The sequence below is a fragment of the Centruroides vittatus genome, unplaced genomic scaffold (genome assembly GCF_030686945.1).
Source record: "Centruroides vittatus isolate TY-2023 unplaced genomic scaffold, ASM3068694v2 contig_371, whole genome shotgun sequence".
NCBI lineage: Eukaryota > Metazoa > Arthropoda > Arachnida > Scorpiones > Buthidae > Centruroides > Centruroides vittatus.
In genome coordinates this window covers 1,786,203-1,808,205 of record NW_027122194.1, presented here as the reverse complement: position 1 = coordinate 1,808,205, position 22,003 = coordinate 1,786,203, and the positions used below count along the sequence as shown (strand labels likewise).

Sequence of the window (22,003 nt, the reverse complement as noted above, 5' to 3'; positions counted from 1 at the left end):
GGTATTTAACCAAGTAAGGTTATATCTAAATTAATATACTTCTGAAAGCGAAGACTTGCTTGGGATCCGGGTGGAGTAACTGGCAAGCGCACCACACATCAAGCAGCGGTTGCAGGTTCAAGCCTCACCCAAGATCAGTTCTTTTATTCCAGAAGGTTCTAAATTTATTTAATATTTACTTAAATTATAATTATTAACTTAGATAAGAGATGGTGCCCAACGTCTACCTCTAGTAACAAATTACTTTATATCAATCATTTAATTAGACAATTTATACCTGATTTTTAAGGTGATCGTTGGTATTTCATTATATACTCATCAGGCTTAGTGATGTTTTTTTATATTATATATTTTCACCCATTAGCTGATTTGTCAATAATTAATTATTGACAAATCAGCTAATTGTTAATAATAATTAATTATTCATTATCAACATAAAATAAAGTTTAATTTATTTAATTATTAATTAATAACTTATTGTTACAAAAAACATGTAATGAATTTAATTTGTAAAATCATCTTAAACTTTAATATCGTAAAATCAAAACACACAAAAAGTTACCTGGCATAATTAACACAATCATTATGTGCTTCATTCACATAATTCACTAATTTGTGATTAAGAGGATCAAATATTAATATACTTTTTCTTTCTGTAGCTGCTACTAATAATGACCTGCAAAAATAAAAATTCCGCATTTGATCATTACTATATTTATATTAATTATATCATCTAGATCAAAATTCATCAAATACATTCAATTTATTATAAAGTTTGACATAAAGTAAATTGCAAATATGAAACAAATGTGTTTATTCCAAATTATATCTATAAATTGCAATATTATAAATTACCAAAAATATTCTAATTGAAAAAAGTGAAGTGAAACACTTCTAGTAATTTAATAATCAAGAAAAACAATCTGATGGAGAAATAAAGGTTTGTAATAGTTTTATAGCTACTCCAGTTGTGCACTTAATAGTTAAAATCTTTCTTGATGCAATTCTGTCTTCAGTACTTCACATAATAATTCTTTATTAAAACAATTAATAAAGAAAATTAAGAAATAATTTTTCAATAAATAAAGGAAATAGAAAAATATTTTATATAAAAATTTATCATATTCTTTACTAGCTAATAATCAATGTAAAAATCAAGATTCAAATGAAAACAATCATCATTTGTTCAAACACTTTTACCATCATATTTTATATATTCCTTTGTGTAACCAGAAAAAAAGCCCACACAAATAAACTCCACTGTCATATAGCTCACACAAGAAAACTGCTCACATCAAAAAATGCCTGTACAGAAAAATATGCACATACAAAAATTTTCATATTCATAATATTACAGTTTTATTTCATGCTATAACTTTTATTGGCGTACTTGACTATCCACCACCACACTGGAATGAATAAATATCTACTTGCCTTAACCTAATACCCAGAGCCCAGAACGGGTGTTGAAAACATTTGCAAGTACAGTAGAGCGTCGATAAGTGGAACGTCGGTAAGTGGAATGGCCGGAAAGTGGAACGATTTTCAGTCGGACTGTGTCGTGCTGAATCGAATGTTTTTGATACTAAATTTACTTCTAAAGTATAATTTTCATGTTTTTTATATTCTTTAATATATTTATTTTGTTTGTACAAAATGCAGAAATAATTTTTAACGATACGATAGCCTCGATGATTATTATAAAAATTTTCGTTAGGCTTAAAATCGACGAAAATTCAACACGAAGCAACACGCAACGGAGAAAAATTCAACAGGAAGCGATACGCAACGGAGAAAAATTTGAACATCGGACAGGTTAATGTATTTTTTCGTACAAAGTCGGAAACTGGAACAAATCATTAACTGGAAGGACCCCAGTCCCCAATTGGTTCCACTTTTCGACGCTCTACTGTATAGAGCATTAGCACTCTGGTTATTAGGTTAAGACTTCGTCTTCTTCTTTAATGCTGCCGAATGGCATTTGCAACTTCATATTGATATAGTTCTCTGTCTTGCACTGTGTGTAGAATTTGTGCTGTTGTCATGTGAAGCCAGGTGTTGATGTTCTCTAGGCAGGCCATTTTCGGTCTGCCTGGACATTTTTTGCCTTCAATCCTGCCCTCCGGGATGAGTGGCAGTAGATGGTATTTTTGGTGGTTCCTAGTGATGTGGCCTAAGTATTTGCATTTCCTGCTGATGATGGTTCTGATCAGGTCCCGGTCTGTGTGCATGTTCTGCAGGACTTGTGCGTTGGTTATCTTGGCCGTCCACGGGATTTTCAGCATTCTTCGGTAGAGCCACATTTCGAAGGCCTGTAGCTTTTTTGTAGTGGCTGATGTTAGAGTCCATGTTTCTACACCATAGAGCAGGATTGGCCAGATGTAGCATTTCAATGTGCATAATTTGAACATGATGTTCAAGCTTCTGTCGGCAAGGAGTGTTTTCCATTTGGTGAATGCATGCCTGGCTTGTTCAATTCTGCTCTTGATTTCAGCCTTGTGGCCGAGATACTTGAAGCTGGTCATCAATGAGTACTCCGAGATACTTGAAGCAGTGTACTTGCTCCAACTTTTCATTTTTTAATTTGATCGTGATTTCGCTTGGAGTCCTGCTGACCTTCATCACCTTTGTTTTCTTTTTATTGATTCATAGCCCCCATGCTTGGCTTTCTGTGTCCACTTCATTCAAGATGGTCTGTAAATCTTGTTCAGAATCCGATATTAGTGCTGTGTCGTCGGCATGTCTCAAGTTTTTGATGTATTGTCGTTAACTTTTATGCCAATGTTCTTGTCAGCCAGTGTTTGGTCAAAAATCATTTCCGAATAGATGTTGAAAAGAATGGGAGATAACGGGCAGCCTTGCCGGACGCCTTTTTGTATTGGTATTGGATCTGTCAAGTCGTTGTCATAGCGGAGCCAGGCTGTTTGATTCCAGTAGAGAGTTGTGATAAAGTTGATATCGTTGTTTTCGAGCCCAAGTTTTCTCAGTTGGTCAATTAGGAGGTTGTGGTCTACTGAATCGAAGGCTTTCTCATAGTCAATAAAGCATATGTACACTTCTTTTTGGTGTTCATAGCACCTCTGTAGCAATATTAGGTCAGGTTAAGACAAGTAGATTTTTATTGGCATAAAAGAATTATATATTTTTAAAGGAAACTATAATAAATTGAATGTTCTGTGCATCTCTCTTTGTGTGCAGGACAGCAATTGTGGCATTTGTTGTCAGTTGTTTCTTCTTATAGTTCATTTGTCACCACTTTTAGTTTAGTGCATTTGTCTCTAAATATCTCCTTTCTCATTACAGATAAGATTTTTATTATTAGAGTTAGATAGTCTTTGTCATAGTCACTTGGTGTACCCAACATACATATTTGTCAAAATAAAAGTAAAGGGAAATTGACTTAAGATATTTAAATTATTTTGTCTTGTTGAAGTGTATTAATAATTTAAATTTTATGTTATGGCTTTAACATTTGGTACAGTAGTTTATGTTATGTTATGTTATGTTTATTTATTTATTTATTAAAAAGGAGTAGAGGTTGTCTGTTTGGACACTGACACTGACCCTATGGAAATAGTAGTTGTGGAAGTAAGAAGAGGAAGAGATAGCATTTAGGGAGGGAAAGTAGACAGGGAAAGATTCAAGATGATTATGGGAACCATGGATGCCTGCTTTGCCTACTTAATAAATGAAAAAAGAATTGAAAATACAGTATACACTGGTAAAAACTAATGTACACTGAAGAGCAATTGAATTAGGGATACCTGTATAGTAGCATGTAGCACCACCTTTTGTCTTGATGATGGCTGCGATTCGTCTTGGCATGGACTCAACAAGAACTGGAAGTGATGGGAAACCATAATTTTCCACGAGTCCTGAATAATCTCCCACAAATCACAAAGATTAGATGGAAGGTGGTCAGAGCCTCGAACATCTCTCTCAATTGCATCCCAGATGTGCTCGATTGGATTAAGGTCAGGTGACCGTGATGGCCAGGAAGGCACATGCAGGTCTGTGGAATGTTCAATCCATTCCGATACAATTTGGGAGCAATGGCACAATGCATTGTCTTGTTGAAAGACAATCTCTGTAGTGGGCTATCGAGAACAAACAAACAAGAACAGATGGTCATCAAAAATATCCCAGTAACGTTCACCTGTCAGCGATGCTGTCACACATACCAGGGGTCCCATTTCAATCCATATGAACAGTCCCCACACAAGAATGCCATCTCCACCAGCTTGAAGAGTCCCCTGCTAGCAGGAAGTATCCATTGCTTCATGTGCTTTATGGCGTACATGTACTCCATGGCGAGACTCACTTTGATACATGCTGCCATCAGCATGTACCAAAGTGAATCTCGACTCATCACTCCAGGCAACATTTTTCCACATCTCGACGGTCCATTGGTGATGTTCCCGTGCCCATACTAATCGTTGTGCCCTGCTTTGTGCAGTCAGCAGGGGGACTCTGATCATCGAGAGGAGATGGTTTTGTATGATGTGGCAGCTTACACCTTCTGTGCACCAGCATTAAATTGACGAGTGATCTGTTGCACTGTGGCCCATCTATCTGCTGTTACAATGCGGGCTAGCCGCCGACAACCTCACTCATCCACACGCTGTTGTCCGTGGCAGCTGACCCTGGCAGCAATGGTTTTACCTGAATCGACATACTCACAGTACACCCTCGACACAGTGGTGCGTGAAAATCCCAGTGTTTCCACTACTTCCGAAATGGAGTGACCCATTCGTTGGGCCCTGACGATTTTTCTATGATCAAATGAATTTAGAAGCAAAATGGGTAAGAGTAAACTCTTACCCATTTGCTTCTAACCATGCCATTGCTCCCAAATTGTATCGGAATGGTTGGATGAACATTCTACAGACCTGCATGTGCCTTCCTGGCCATCACGGTCACCTGACCTTAATCCAAAATGGGTAAGAGTAAACTTTTACCCATTTTGCTTCTATTACTGATACTGTTAGCAGCACTCCTTATTTTGTCAAACTGCTGCTTACCTCACCTGCAAATCACTTTCATGCTTACGCGCAACTCAAAATTTTTATAACACCAGCTATCCCTAATTCAATTGCTCTTCAGTGTATAGTTGTACAGTAGTAGTGACACCACAGTAAATGATTAAATGTGGGGTATTACCCACAGATGAAACACACTAAAGGTACAATACTGATAAGTGATTACATAAAATATTTGAAGACTTTTACACCATGTAACTTACTCGTTAAAAAGTTGTGTATATTGTAGGGGGGCTGTCAAAAATCAGATTACTCAAGTTTAGGGTAGGGTCCTGCTACTAGGTGCATTTTGTTGGACACACCTTCGATTTAGACAAAAAAAAAAAAAAAAAAAAAAATAGTTAAGGCGCAAGGGTAAGAGTCACTCTGAAGTCCAGTAATGAGCTTCTCAGGACAAATACCAAGTTTATTAACAGATACAAAGTTCTGAACAAAATTATAAAATCCAATTTAGGAAATTAGCCTACTTCTATCTATAAAACTGAGTGGGTACCTAATGAGGGGTATCCAAACTGTGTGACTCACAACATACCAGGAAAAGAGTTGTCTTCGCTTCTTTCTTCACTTTCTCTCCCTGTTCTCTTCCTTTTCATCTGGGTAAATCTGCTGTCGGCCAGTCAGTCCACTCTGTAATCCCACTGATGACAGGGTGTGACCCCTTTTAAACGTTTTTAGCGTGGGAGAGTTATAACATGATACTAGATTTACTAGTTCATAGTTTGAGCAGTGTCCAGTTTTGGCTGATACAGGACGTCACGAACTGGACAGTCTGGTTGGATTGTTGATACTTTCCTATGGTGTTATAACTCTCCTTACCCCATAAGTTTAATCAACTGGCAGTTTCCCATCATTAATACTTGACTGTTTTGACTAAGTTTATGATAAAAAGTTTATTGATAAAAAAACTGTTCACTTTTTTCCTGTATTTTCCCTTATAAACATTTACACTCAAGAACATTAAAGCCCTCTTCATACACTTTTGTACAGCAATAAATCAATATACTTATAACATAAAATTATTATTTAATTATACTCAACAAAATTATAATACAAATTGTTGCATATAAATATAAGATATTTTAATCATAAAATAATAATAATAATTTAATATATAGGTAATACCTATTCATTCTCACAAATGGGTGATAATGGTTATCTACAAATATAAATATCTATGGTATTCAAAATGACACATACATTGATGTGAGTAATTTTCCATATGAAATAGGAATTTTTCAAAGTGAACAATTTTCCCACGTGCCCATTTTTCTTGTGCACAAATGTGACACTGGGGTTTTTCTGTGTGCAATTTTTGTGTGTGTTTTTTCATAAAACCATTCCTTTGCAATTTCATGTAATATACAGTGTTTACAAAGTCCATGAAACATTACAAACAGTTGTATTTTCACAAGGAAACAGATAGGCACTCAAATGTCCACAAAAGAAAAGATGTATTCACCAAATTATGTTTTCACATCTTACAAATATTCAATAAGTCCACCTTTAGTCACATTGCACACATCTAACCTATAGTCTATTTTGCTCCATACCCAAACCCAGCATATCAGAGTGATTGTGGCAATGGCTGCTGTGATGTGGTGTTGCAAATCCTGGAGGACCTATGATAGGAGTGATATGAACATACTTTCCTTTATATAACCCCACAAGGAATTCTGGGATCAAGTCCAGTAACCTGGTGGTCAGAATGAGTTCCTGATCATACATTCCAACAATATGGAAATTCCTCATTCAATGTGCACAAATATCATGGAAATGTGGTGGGTCACCATCTATCTGTAAGATAAAGTCTCTGCCTTCAGTCATCAGCTGTGGCTATGAGCTGAACTACAATGGTAGATGGCATAACAACTCATAATTTGGTGAGTATATCTTTCATTTTGTGGCATTTGAGCATATGTCTATGCCTCCTTGTTAAAATACAGCCATTTGTAATTGAATAATTATTTATTAAAATACAAGGTGTTCAATCCTGAATTTTAATAAGGAATTATCTTGCAAACTAGAGAAAAATTCAATTCTATATTTTTCTCGGCAAAGATAAGGTGTTAGATTTTGTTTATATAATTTTTTGCTGAGCACATTCTATTTAATGTCTATTGAGTAATTTGACAAAGTGTATTTTTTTTAATTTTTTATTTATAAAACTTTTTGAAGCTATTGTTTTCATTTGTAACTGCAAATTTAGAACATTATGATGATTTCTGTAATATCATGAAACATGATAATTCTTATTACAGTTCTTATTATACAGGATCTTCATAAAATAACTCTGAAATTTCAAAAATTTTATTAATCTTCTTAAATAAGATATTAGAAATATGCTGGTGTCAGTGTCTTCAGAAACTCAAAAAATTTTTTGGCATATTAAGTAAAAATAACACTATAAAGGCACTACAGTGTTAGTAACGTGATGACTTTCCAGCAGAAAGAGCAGTGTATGATTTAGTTCTTCAAAACTAAACTTCTTGTTATTATTCAATGAAATTTTTACTGTGAGTATGGCAGTAAAGTATCCTCAGATAAAGCTATTTGCCAGTGATTGCAACACTTTAAAGAGACAGGAAATGTTTTAAAAGGTAAACCACCTGGAAGATCATGCATATCAGAAGATAATGTGGAATGATCAGAGTTTTCTGCACTCAAAATCCATGAAAGTGATTGGATGATGCAGTTTGAAATTACTATTTGTTACGACCAGTGTACACAAAATGGTACACAAAAGCACCATCCCATTTCAGTAATTATGTTTGTATGGCTTTAATAAACAAATTTTCTAACAAGTCAAGTGAAAAGCGGTGGTCCAATTCTATGGTCATCTCAGAGTCCAGACATATCATCTCTTAACTTTTTTATGTGAAGACAAGAAACAAACATGATATATGCAAGTCTTGACCATCTGCAAGAGAGAGTAACTAATGCTGCTGCAACTATCAGACCCGACGTACTGGTACAGACACTGGGAAGTGACAGAATATTGCTTGGATGTTTGTAATGCCGTGAAGGGAGCACATATTGAAATGTATTACATGCTAAAAAACTTGATTGAAAGTATGCTCTTTCATTTCATCTTGTAAACCTTGGTTGTTTAAAAAATTCAATTTAAGTTCTGTATCCAATTTGGTGTTCTGTTCTTTAATAGGCTTATGTAACCTGAGGATGTTCAATTGATATAGATGAAAATGTTCATTATATTATATTTTTGGTGTTTAGTGTACTGGTGTGTTTTCAGATAATATATCCCAGTTCTTGAGATGTTTAATACTGTATTTTATCTGGTAATTCAAGTTAAATTTCTAATCTATCATTTATCAAACTGTGTATTAAATACCTGAGTTATTTTCTGAAAATCTTCTAAATATACAACATTTACTTGGTTTAACTGCATTAATTGATTATTAATGAATAACATTAACTGAATTTATTGATTGCAAACTGTTCTTTACGATCTATTGAAAATATTAAATTTTTTTAATAAACAAAAATAAGAATTAATTAAATCAGCTGTGATGTTTTTAATCATAATTTTCTACATTTAAATTACATTTTAAAATTAACACCAAATAATTGCTGGATTATATTGGGTTATATTACTGATATTATTGTATTAATAATTAAATGTGAAATAATTTGGCCTAGAAGAACACATTAAATTCCATTAATATAGCCTGATATAATCTTAGTAGTAATCTTAAAATTGAATTAATCAATGTTTATATTTGTATGTATACACTATATTGAGAAAAGTGATAGTAGGCTGAGTGCTGTGGAAAATCTTACAGGCCTGAAGGCATCCCCAGTCAGTGCCTTGAGTAGCCAGTATAGCTATATCTAAATTAATAGTTCTGGAAGCAAAGATTGATGGAGTCCAAGTACATAACTGACAACACATTCACATGATAAGTGGGAGTTGTGGTTTTGAATCCTGCTTCAGGCCAATTTTCAGAACCTTCTAAATTAATTATTATATATAAATTTAATTATAATAAATTTATGAAAAGATGGCATCTAATCCCACCACTAGGTCAAATTACTTAACATTTAATTTAATTAAATTAATTAATAAAGTCTAATATAATCTGACAATCATTTAGTTTTAATCTTAAAATTGAGTTAATCAATGTTTATATTTTTACATTTAAAATTATCACCAAGTGAAAAAAAATTAAGAATGAAAATATTCAATTAAGAATTATTAAAAAAATAAGTATACTAAAAAAAGTGGCATCATTCTTTCCTTAGTTCTCATCCATTTTTAAAATATTCTAATGATTTCAAAGTTATATATACAATAAAAATAATAACTTCATTTAACTATCATAAATACAGAATATACATCAAACTGTTTTATTTGAATTTGAACAAAATACAATAATTTTTAATAATTCATTTTCATTCTTACTTTTTTAAAAAATGTTTATATCTATTGGAATTTTTCAAGATTATTCAAATACTGAATCTAGTTTGTATTTAAATCTGAATATTTTCATCATATAAGTTTTAATTTTAAATTTGTATTTCACATCATGAGAACTACTTTTAAGAAAAAAAGTTACCCTTCAGGTGAAAATTCTAAATTAAAAACACCACCATGATGTGCACATTGTGTTGAATCAATTGGGTCCCATAAACCAACATTTGCAATAGAAAAATAAAGTTTCTTGTTCAAATGATTAATATAACCAACAGTTTTTTTCCCTCCTTCTTCTCGATGTTGCAAAAATTTGCTCCACAATTTAAATCCAGTTTTATTCATGGCACAGGTTGATTAACTATAAAAGAAAATATATTCCTATAATTAAAATTTGGAAATATTTAAGTATATTCACATTTAAATCCTTACATCAAATGAAAATTTTTACTTTTATTTAATTACTCAAATGATCAGGATAAAATTATCTTCATATCAAAAGAAAAAACAATTTATAATATTAATTAATATCATAATTTTAATGCCATAACAGTTAACATTAAGCTTTTTATATTCACTTATTTTTATCATCATAGATTTCATTTAGAAATTTGATTTTATATATCATTGTGTTACATATGTTTAATGTGATTTTCTAATATTTTAATTTCTAGAAATAGTTTATAGCAAAAGAAATCTGTTTACAAATGAAATTATTTTTAAATCTATTCTGCTTGTATTATGATATACAAGTATCCCTCATACAACACAATACTACAACACAGTTTTGCTCTAACAGTGTTTGAAAACTGGAAATATCCCCCATACAACACAACTTTCAGTTTCAGTCTAACACTGTTTTGGAAATCTTCCATTCAAAATTTCACAATTTTTAAGTGTAAACTTCCTTATTTGATATTTCTTTTTATTCAAGTAAGCATATGTGTTGTCTCAAATTTGCTCACGGATTTTAGAATATTGAAATTTTCAAATTATTTTATGATTTTTGTCAGGTTACTTTAATGAAAACTGATAGGATAAAAAAAAAAAAATTACTAACTTTCCTATCCACCAGGTGTCATTATCATTGCTTTCAGACTTTAAAACTGTCACAGTGTTTTCTTTTTATAGGTTAATCTTCATATTTTTTACTAAATATGTTTAACTTACCTAAAAATGTTTGTTTAAACATTTTTAGGTAAGTGTTATTAAACTCTTCTTTACCATAGGTATTAATTAGCTACAAATGATTACTTTATTCATAAAAATGATGAATGAAATATGGCAGTATCTCAATATTCAAAGAATTCAAACACAAATTCTAGAAAAAAGACACTCAATATTTGACTGGACAAATGCAACCCACTACAACAAATTTTCGATTAAAATCCTATTTTTATTTCATTATCCATAAAAATTTTTTATGATAAAAATACAAAACATGAAAATATTGCTGATACTTTTGATCAAGATCAACAAAAAAGCTAAGATGACAACAATACTTTGTAAAAGAAAAACACCTCCATTTAATTAAAATTAATATTAACACATAATACAGTACTTTTAATTATGGTCGTTAGTTAATTATTGATTGCTTTAATAAACATATTTCTCTTAGTAACAAAAAAATAGTATACTTTTGCTAAATTCTGGAACGTAACCCTATGTTTTGCATTAGTCCTTTGCATCATATAGCATGAATTCATGTAGCACAGCACTTTTTTGGAAGGTATCTACCTTGTAACACAAAGGACACTTTTACTTTAATATAATATAGATTTCTTCACCTATAAGAAAATTGTAGACTTGGCCAAAAATAAAACTGGAAGAGATAAGAAATCATTCAAAAATCCAATCTAGCCTCATATAAGAAAAGGAATAAGTGGTATCTTGTTTCTTGTCTTAAATACAACTTTGTATCTTTTTTATATAGTATTTATATATTGCAAAACTCTTTTCCTTCACCAAAACATATCATACTCCGTTATTGACTGTTTAATAAAGACAAGAAATCAAAATTAAACTGTGCCAATTTTTTATTCTCAAAGCTATATTACAGGCATGGACAAATGCGGCTCTTTTTGAGTTACATGCGGCTCTTGCTGAAAGTGTTAATTTCTGTTTATTATTATTATTTTTACAATTTTATTTTTATAATTTTGTGAAAATATGTTTATTAAAAAAATTCAATATTTGTTTTATATTATATTTATATTATATAATAAAATCGCACACCTTACCATACTATCCACCACAACAGTACAGAACTGTGGCTCCCATGCATTTTGTAAAACCTACATTTCAGCTCCCACTAAACTCTTGCTTGCCCACCCCTGCTATATTACTTTTTATTCATTTTTCAATGCTGTTAAATGTTTTATTTCCAAGGCTATACATCATCGCTGAGCAGATAACTAATTTTATTATATATATTATAATTTTTATTTATAGAATGCTCAAGAAAAAAGAAAAATGTGAATTAGTTTTATTTTCTTTCTTTCAAGATAACATTTACTTTCATAAAACATCTATCTGATATAAAATAATACCATCAATTATATTTAAACTAAGATTATAATAGAAACTCAATTATCTGAACTTAATGAGACCAGGGCTTTCAGATAAACAAAAATTCAGATAATCAAGAAACACCCTGATGTGGCAGTATGCCATATTTTTTGTATAATTTTAAGTTCATATTTTATCTCTTTTATTCCTGTCTCTCTGTCCATTCTTTCTTTGTTTTATTGTAAGGTGACCAGATTTTAACATTGGTAAAGCGGGACAAAATTCACAGGGAGGGGGAGGGGTTGTCTTGTTAAAAAAAATTGTTCTAGAGCAACAAAATTTTATCATCAAAACAATGTATAAATTGTATTGTATTTTTTTAAATTTCAACATATGTAAAATTTAGAAATATAATAAATACATATACTATTATAAATTTTTAAAAACTCTTTATTCTTTTACATATTTCTCATTTGAGTGAATTTTTTTTTAATAAATTGCTGTCATTGTTTAAAATGTCATAAAATTTTTCACAAGAATTTGTTAAATTATATTTTACACATAATATTGCTTTTATAGTCTCTCAACACTTAATTGTGATTTGTCGGATGTCCACACTTTATTCACGGTAGAAAAAACGTGTTCAGTCGGGCATTTGTTCCTGGTAAGAACAGTGCATATTCCACAATTTTTAATGTGTTATTGTATGGAACATAGTTTGTTTCAAAATGATGAAATATTTCTAGCCATTTGTTCTCTGTTGAGATTTTTGCTGATGCCCAAGATTTAACCTCTTCCTTATCATATTTGTTTTAATAATGATACTTCATTAAAAAGATCATTTTTGGAAATATTGCTATCTGGAAAATGTTGACTAATGTGATCGAATGATTTTTGCACATCTTCCCAATTAAGTTCTTGTTTTAACAGTGGCGTAGTGAACATAACTGGTGCCTGAGGCATGACACTTTATTGGCACCCCCTCCCCTTCCAGAAACACATATAGTTTGTCTTGAAGGGGGTGTATCATGCCCCCCTCACTACGCCATTGTCTTTTAACATGACCCAATAAAAATGTTAAATATCATTGTAATGTCCCAGCAAAGAATGCCCGTTGTTCACACACACAGCCCTCAGGTTCACATTTCTCTCTTTTGTTCTAAAGGGATTAGTCACCACTACCCAAATAGGAAGGGTTGGGAAGGAAATTTCTACAAGGGACAAACAATAGACGAAAGAAAGGAAAATATACAAAAATTAGAACAAAATATATATCTAATATGGCGTACAACCACAATACGAAACAATCTTTACCGAATCTTAAACATAAGACACAAGTTTATGACACATAATTGACAAACATTTAATCCATCCAAAAAGTTGAGACTTTTTTAAAACACCGCTGGACACGAGACAAATTGTTAAAAATCGGGATTGTTCCACCAAAAGCAGGATGTCTGATCACCTTATTCTATTGTTTCCATACTTCTAAAATTCTGACCCAACCCTTCCCCACCAGAGTGTAGGAAGTTAACAGGTAGCCCTTAGGACAAAACCTCTTTTCAGATTTTTGTTCTTTGGCCGAACACGGAGGAAGTAAGTCATGGACAAGCAAGGCTCTGAGTTCTCGAGATTGACTAGAGCTGGTGATTCGGACCTCAGAGTAGGAGACCTACTAGAAATTCAGAAGCGAGACTTGAGATAAATCTTCCTTGGAGAAATCATAATTCAGAAGAGAACATCCATTTGAACATGAAAGTTGAAAACAAGAAATCACACCAAGTTATTCATTGAGAAATTGGGTACCCCATCCTATCAATTCTTCCTCCTTCCCCTCCTATCTCCTGAGTCTTTTAGTTTTTAAGTAGGTTAAGATTTGATTTGCAATTGTAGGATATGTATTATTGTATGATTAATAGTATAGGACTGGTAATTGTAACAGAATCTGTTTTAAATATCTTGTTGTATTGTTATCACAGAGAAACCTGGAAAGTGTATAAAGATCGAGATCTGTAAATAATCTGTTCTACCACAAAATTATAGTTGTTCATTGGATATCACACTTTATTATTATTACTTTTGCATTGAACATCTTGCACTGTTTTTGCATTTTGGGTACTGTAGAACATCAATACTGCACATTGAACTGTAAAGCAATTACTGTATTTAAAGGTGTATTAATTTACTCAAAATCTAACATAATGATGATTGGTAATTTGATGTTCATATTCTTGAGCTGGAGAAGGGCAACCTAAATGGAATATTTTGTTAGTGTTTAAATGTTTACATTTATTACTATCCAATATTTTGTTTTTGAAATAAATATGAAACAGAAACTAAAAATTCTTGTATTTATCATCTTTAACATGTTATTTTTCAGAAAACATTTACTAGTAAGTTACTGGTAAACTGGTATTCAAATTTTTGTTTACCGAATTACTGATAAATGAAAAAGTCAGTAAATTTACAAATCCTAATTACGATTTATTAAATCAATTGCTGGAATACAAGGTAATCTTCTCACTGTTTTAAAACAAAAGATGACTTAGGCCAAGAATACAAATACATAAAATACAACATATATGTGAAGAGAAACAAAATGTTAATTAATGAGGAATAATTCCAAATTCTTTCAAATTATAAAAAATCTGCTTTACTGAACAATAATTTCTGAAGTTTCTGTAGAAGTACATGGATAAAGGAAATGGTGTTGCATATGCTGATCCAGGCTGTGTTCCACAACAAGAGTAGCGATGTTTGTAGCAGGAGTGCGGACCCTAATGTCATTGATGTTGGTGTTATAAGAATCAATGGTGAGTTGCTGGTTGGCTAGTTTGTGCAGATTATATTTCCATACTTTCTCCTTTACTATGAGATCAATGGAAAGAAGGTCTGCAATGACAAGGATGGCATCAGTGGGGGCAGTCCTGTACGCTTTGACTACTGAGATTATCGATAGCCAGTAGTTTCCTGTTGATGTGTGTTTTATCCACTGTGGTACCCCAGATTTCTGACCCGTAGGTAATAATAGGCTCAATAACAGTGGTGTAGATTATCCTACTTGCCTCACTGCCATATCCCCACCGATTCCTTGCGATAGAGGCTAGCGAGTGCATAACACTTACAACCTTGTTATAAATATAATGGACATGTTGCTTCCAGTTTAGTTTATTATCCAGGATTACACCTAAGTATTTTAACGAATTGGTATTCATTATCCTGATGTCATCGATTTTAATAGTTGGTCCTTTCTGTAGTGGAGTAGTTTTAGGGAAAACAATATAGCTGCACTTGTAATAATTAATAATTAGTTTGTTATTTTCACTCCAATGTGATATACTCCTTAAGATTTTGTTCATCCTGGCTTGTAAAATCTCCTGGTTCTGATGAGAGATGATGACCATAGTATCATCGGCAAAACCTTGGAAACAGGCGTTGTAAGCTTGGGGGATGGTTTGTTGAATATTGAGGAGACCGTTGTATATAATGTTCCAAAGAAAGGGGCCTGACCTGAAACCTTGGGGACAGCCTCTGTTGACATATTTTTGTAGGAAGTTGTTATTGGTAGAGACTATGATTTGCCTGTTGAATAGATAGTTTTTCACAAGGTTGTAGATGTTTTTCGGACAGTCAAATTCTTTGAGAGCAACCAGAATTGCAGGCCACCAAACCAAAAGATGTTTAAATCTAGATTTGTTTTAAGATTCACATTGCACATATTCAAGATTACTAGTTTTTAACATTTCACTTTGCTGTTTGTTATTAAGTCTTGTCAATCATTTTAACTGTAGTTTGTGTGTATACAAGTTGTTAGGCTTCAATCACATGTTCAGGGTGATAATAGAGTCTTGATACATTTTTGCGAAAATGGTAACAAAATCATTTGTATGCCGAAATGTGTGAAACATACTGATCCAAGAAGAGAGAATCACTGTTGTTTGCATGTTTTAGTGGATTAACATACATGAAAGTACAGACAAACTTCATCCAGAAATTCAGTGTCTGCTCCTACCAATATCAGATTGTTAGTTAACAAATTCAAATGAACAGATAATGTACAAGATTTACAATGTTCTGGGAAACCCACCATATCACACAAAACAGTTCAACATGTAGAAACTACAATAACACAGAGTCTGTCATCAACCAGAAGACTAAGCCAAGTGGTCACTGTGTCACAACTGACGATGTGGGAGATCCATCATTACAAACTTATAAAATGTGCATAGTGTGCATAGGTGTTACATAAGCTGGAAGAGAAAGAGGACTATGCCACCTGCCAAGCAATGTATCATGATCTCTTGAAGGCTATGGAACGAGAATTTGATATGTCTGTAAATAATAATCCACTCAAACATGCAAAAACCACTATGATTCTCTTTTCTTGAGTCAGCATGCTTCATACAACTTGCAAACAAATGATTTTATCATTTTCACAAAAATAGATCAAGACTGTAATCATCCTGTATTATGTTTTTGATACCATTTACTAACTTATTAATGTCAAATATATTATTACTTAACTAAATTTCTAATTTTCCTAAAATTCATCATCAGCAAAATAAATATTGATAGAATGGATTTTATTTCTAATAATTTTGACAGACTTTTTAATCCAATACTTGTTAAAGTTACCATCTCTAACAGGTTTCTAAGTAATGAAAATTACTTTAAAATGGCTAATGTTAATTTATATAATAAAAATATAATGAAGATTACAAAAAAAATTTTTGTCTTCAAAATCTGCTGTTGTCCAGTCACCATTGACAACCAAAACAAAACAAAAAAAATCACATAATTGAAGACAGTTTTTTTTGTATTCATTATATTTTTATATGAATTACCATCAGATATTTTAAAGAAGCTGAGTTTTAATTTATGAATTGTCACTGGATGTCTTTATACAAATTTACATTCTTTTTACAGAGGTTTAGCTTCAAATAAAAGGTTGTCTCTGTAAGAGAAAATATGTTTTTCTTTTTTTTTTTTTTTTTGGTTGTCAATGTTGACTGGAAAATGGTGGATTTTAAAGACAAAAATTATTTTGTATTCTTCATTATATTTTTGTTATGTAATGAAAATTTATAAAAGTATAATACAATGTGAAAAAATTTTTATGGTAATGCAGAAATAAATGCCCTTTTCTAGCTTTCACAAGTTTGTCTTAGAGAAGTTCTGCCTCTCACAGGTTTACTGATTTAGACAAATTTGAAAAATAGTGTATACTTTTTATGAGATAGTATAGATCTAATAAATCATAGTAGTATGGCATAATTATGTTTTCTGAAAACAATATTATTTCATATTATGCTTTCCTGGAAACTTTCTGTGGACCAGCAACCAATAGCTTGTGGACTAGTATCATTCTATGGTCCAATATTTGAGCAGCATTGATTTAAGCTACAAACCAGAAAATAGATTCAATAAATCACAATCTTTAAAAAAGTTTCTTTCTACATACTTATCTTCATCAATCTTCATAAAGTGAATAATAAACAAAACAAGCAAAATCTCCAATTAAAAAATGTGAGGCCTTCCAAAGACTATAGCATCTGTATACACTTAACAGAGAACTAATGTCTTGTTGCATTTAAACAGTACAGTAAAACCTGTTAAAAGTAGAAACTGAATAAAAAGGAAAACTGCCTAAACAGAAAAAATTCTTTGGTACAGCATTTTTCTTTGTTTAAACAGAAACCAGCCAAACCAGAAAAATATTTGGTAGTGTGCAATTCCATTTTACACAGGTTTCACTGTATTTACTTGTGTATTGACTATTAAAATAAAATTGTGTTATAAAATACCAATGCTTTAAAAAAATGTTATTAAAAAAAACAAATAAGTTAAGGAAAAAAGTTTAGAAAATCTCAGGAACTGTAATTGCTCCTCTTGGCCCCACTCCACAGACACCTTATATCTATATTTTATATTTCACATGTTGTGTTTATTATACAAATAAATGCTAAGTAAGTATAAACACTGCTGTCTAATAGTAAGTGTGCAGTCTATTGAAGGAAGATATGTCTTGTCCCAAAAATGTGCGCAATGCACGTGCAAATCTTGCACTCACGCCTGTTTATAGAAATAGTCTCAGCATTTCATATTTTCTTTTGACCTAGTCTCCCCGACTACCTACAACTCTAGTTTATTTTATGTGCACATGATTTGGGCACCAAATACTCTGTGCCAAGTTGCAACTCCCGACATGTACTCCTTCATACCTCTAAGGCAGGGATGGGCAACTTTTTTCTATGTGAGAGCTGCATTTCAAAACTTTTGAACTGACACAGGCCACATACAAGTGAAAAGAGGAAAATTTATGTCAGTAAATCACAATTATTTATTCATATATAATTATAAATTAGCATAGGTATACTTAATTTAGCTTCTGGAACTGATGTAAATGTAATATATTGGAAATATTTGGTTAAATATTAATCACTGGTAGTTTTAAATTAATTTCGACGTATCTGTTAGCCAGTTTCTTGTTTTAATTTTTACCAAGTTCATTGCGGAAAAACTATTCACAAACATAAGTTGTAGAAAATAACGTTTGAATTTTTGTGGCATACTTCCTTAAACTGGAAAATTGATATATTTATTCATATTTTATGCGAGGCGGAACGCAAAAAATATTACTGCAGGCTGCATGCGGCCCGAGGGCCACGGATTACCCATCCCTGCTCTAAGGCATACAGCCATCGATAGCAACATGATTTTAGAGACGAGACATAGTCTCATCAAAAATTCTATTCTGCATTGTCATTCTTACCATACGTTAAAATAAAGTGCGAGTGCAAGTATGCATGTGTGTCGAGTGTCGTTCAAATAATAGTAAAGCAAAAAAATTTGTAGATTTGTCGTACAAATAGTTGCTCTCAAATAATCATCACACTTAATTCCCAAACAATAAAATTGTCACCCTCTAATAGTAAACACAAGCTTGAAAAACATAGATGGCATGACGGTTATTCGAATAAATATGTAAATAAAACAATACATATAGAAGAATACAAGAATGGACTTTTACCATATATAATTTTGTACTTATCTTCATCATTTCTTGAAGAATACTTAACGATTCATTCAAAATAATTATAAATAAGTTTCGCTTCTCTTACCAAATATTACATAACACATCTGAAGAAGAAAAACAATAAACAATAACGCAGAATCAAGTGATAAATTCAACTAACATTAAAGAACTTTCATAAGGGAAACGATCATTAAAATAAAACAAAATTCCATTTATATTAATAAAGTAATCTGCATTGTCAATTGATTGCATCAATTAAATGATTACAGAATTTCTTTTGACGTATTTAATATATTTTGAATGAAAATAATATTTAGCGAGTGTCATGACGTGATGTTTATTGTATTTAATTATTATATTGTAGAAATAATATAAAATAAATAAATTTTTATATATTTTCCTTTATAAGTTTTTCTTTAGAAACTTATTCCGTGTCTTAAGTTAGGCTTAGACGAATTCGTCTCCAACAAAGTTCATTGGATAAACCATGCGCAAATGACTCTAAAATTGGTTAAATCTGGTTTACAGTTGCAATTCTTTATTTAAAAATTTCAATAATACTCACTTTTAATTCATATCTGAAGAAATCATTAGATGACAACTTAAACAATCGCCATCTTATTACCGATCGCAGCGACACGCCAATTTTGTAAAATCGAGTAAAATGTAATAAGGTAAAAATAATTTTATTACTTTCCTTTTAATTAAAAATCCTATAAAAGTTTATGTTTGAAATAAAGTTTTGTCTAAATATTGTTATTTAATGTTTGATTTAAATTGTATGACTTAAATGTATGACTTCTGTCGGATGACCGATGACCTTTATTGATAATAAAGGTGGCAGTCTACCGCTTTGAAGGATCCGGGATCGACTGCCGAAGGGTCGAAAAATCCCTAGGAATTTTTCGGGGGGTTCGTCTGGATATGTACAGGAGGGTCTAATGATGTGTTCACTTGTTTATAATCGATCAGCGCAAATCGCAACCGTCAATCTCGTAACGGTCAAATCGTAACGGTCAACTCTTTGATAACAGGTGCGTGTCTGGGAATTGTAACGGATAAGTTACGGCGGCGCTGATCGATTATAAACAAGTGAACACATCATTAGACCCTCCTGTACAGCCCCCGTCCCTCACTACCCGTCCGCCTCGTTGTGGTCCTGGCCGAACCCTAAATGAGGTCCTCTTAGTGCCCACAGGGTGGAAAAAGCAAAAAAATTAAATTAAAATTAAAAATTGTATATACTTTTCTGTCTTTTTCATTATACAAGATAATATTTGTAGATATTGAATTATTATATTATATTATTCTTTAACCAAAACTTTTCTTGGAATCCTCCTTTTATAATTTGGTTATAGCAATCCTCAGTATGCTAAGAAAACCTCGCCCATGAACCTCAGATTCGCAGAATGGGATTTTGAAAAAAATAAATTATTTTTTTGTTATGTAGTTTATTAACTTTTACAATATAGGTATATAGGCATGACATCATTTCCATTTAAAAATCTAACTATTAAACAACTCATTTTAAATTAATTCCTTAAATTGAATTAAATTAATTCAGCCAAAAGTACAGTACCTGTGCGGCTGTTCATCAGTGTCTTCGAGAAACGGGAATACTTTTAATGGTTACCATTTATCAAAACCCGATATATGGGAACGACAGATTGAGAGGGCGGTAAAATTATACGTGAAAAATTGCTTTGAATGACATTTTTTTTTTTTTTTTTAATGCTATGAACTCATTTATGACGTTGTAATCTGCAACGTGCAAAAGAGAAATTCTAATTTTTACAAAATATCTTGTACAGAATTCGGAATTTAGCCTACAACTACAATTGGCATCTTAAGAGATTAATGGGTCTTTTCAAATCTTCGACAGCATTTTGCTGGTCTGTAAATCCAAAAATTTTAGTTAAGAAATTTCTAACTGCAATTACCACAGTCAAATCCTAAAACATCCAAAATCGAATCAAGTTTTCTGAGAAGTCATAATTTTGATAATGCTGCCTTAGTTATTTATTTTTCTTAAGTGTTTCGGGCATATTATTGCATAGTTATATGTTACTAGCTGTTACCCGCGGCTTCGCAAGCTCGGATTTTGCAATTTGATAGAAATAACCCTCCTCCAGTACTTCACTAAGGTTCTCAATTATTAGTTGTTACTAATTTGGTAAAATTACTGATTTTTGTTTGTTTCAAACTATGGACTGCTAATGCACCTAAATTCAAGCTTCAAATATTATGGGATTTTGAGATACCATAAATCTGAGTTTAATTTTTTTTCGAAACATAAATGACGTTATCTGAAACTCCCTAAATTTAAATAAATAATAAAATGTAAAAATACGGAGCATTCACAAAGATTAAACCTTTGTCGTTGCACACCATCAAACCGTTTGTCGTCTATCGAAAATTATAAAAATTACGGAGACGACCTCCCCTTTTAGGCAACTGCCTTTGCGACAAACATGCAAAGGCCCACCAGTGGCCGAATGGTCTCCGTCGCCGCTCATAGCGGTGGTGACCGGACCTTAAACACTGGGAAGTTCGGTCGTGGGTTCGCGCCGCGACTCGGACAGGCTGGCTGCTAGGAGTTTTCTGGGTTTTTTCCTAGCCAATAACGACTGAATAGGAGGCCAGTTCCCCATAAAAGTCCTCTAGGAAGGCACGGTTTCCCGCGCGTACGTTTAGGCCGTGAAATCTACGGCTGGCTCTTCGGTCGCGAAGCGATCATTACACCACTCGTCGGAGGAAAGGTGAATAATAGGCTACAACCTCCATATGAACCAGAGAGGAGACGAATAGAATAGAATAGAACAAACATGCAAAAATGTAAAACGTCCTCTGGTGTTTCGCTACTATCACAATAAAGTAAAATCGTAGCCGACGTTATTTCATACACCATAGTAATTATTTAATTTATAACAATATAAATATATAAAATTCTCACACGCGCGACAATCAAACGCTGGTCGTATCAGCTTATAC

The 22,003-nt window shown here is 32.2% G+C and overlaps 1 protein-coding gene across 1 annotated transcript in view; it reads right to left on the bottom strand.

Moving 5' to 3' along the window:
* Window positions 1-19,662, bottom strand: part of LOC136975406 (DDB1- and CUL4-associated factor 10 homolog) — a 38,366-nt gene extending 18,704 nt beyond the window's left edge. The window contains exons 1-3 of the mRNA XM_067270453.1: window positions 19,578-19,662; window positions 9,614-9,829; window positions 563-676 (exon numbers count right to left, since the gene is read on the bottom strand). Of these exons, the coding sequence (XP_067126554.1) occupies window positions 563-676; window positions 9,614-9,813 (314 nt within the window). The 5' untranslated portion in view covers window positions 9,814-9,829; window positions 19,578-19,662. The remainder of the gene's footprint in view (window positions 1-562; window positions 677-9,613; window positions 9,830-19,577) is intronic.
* Between the last annotated feature and the right edge of the window lie 2,341 nt (window positions 19,663-22,003).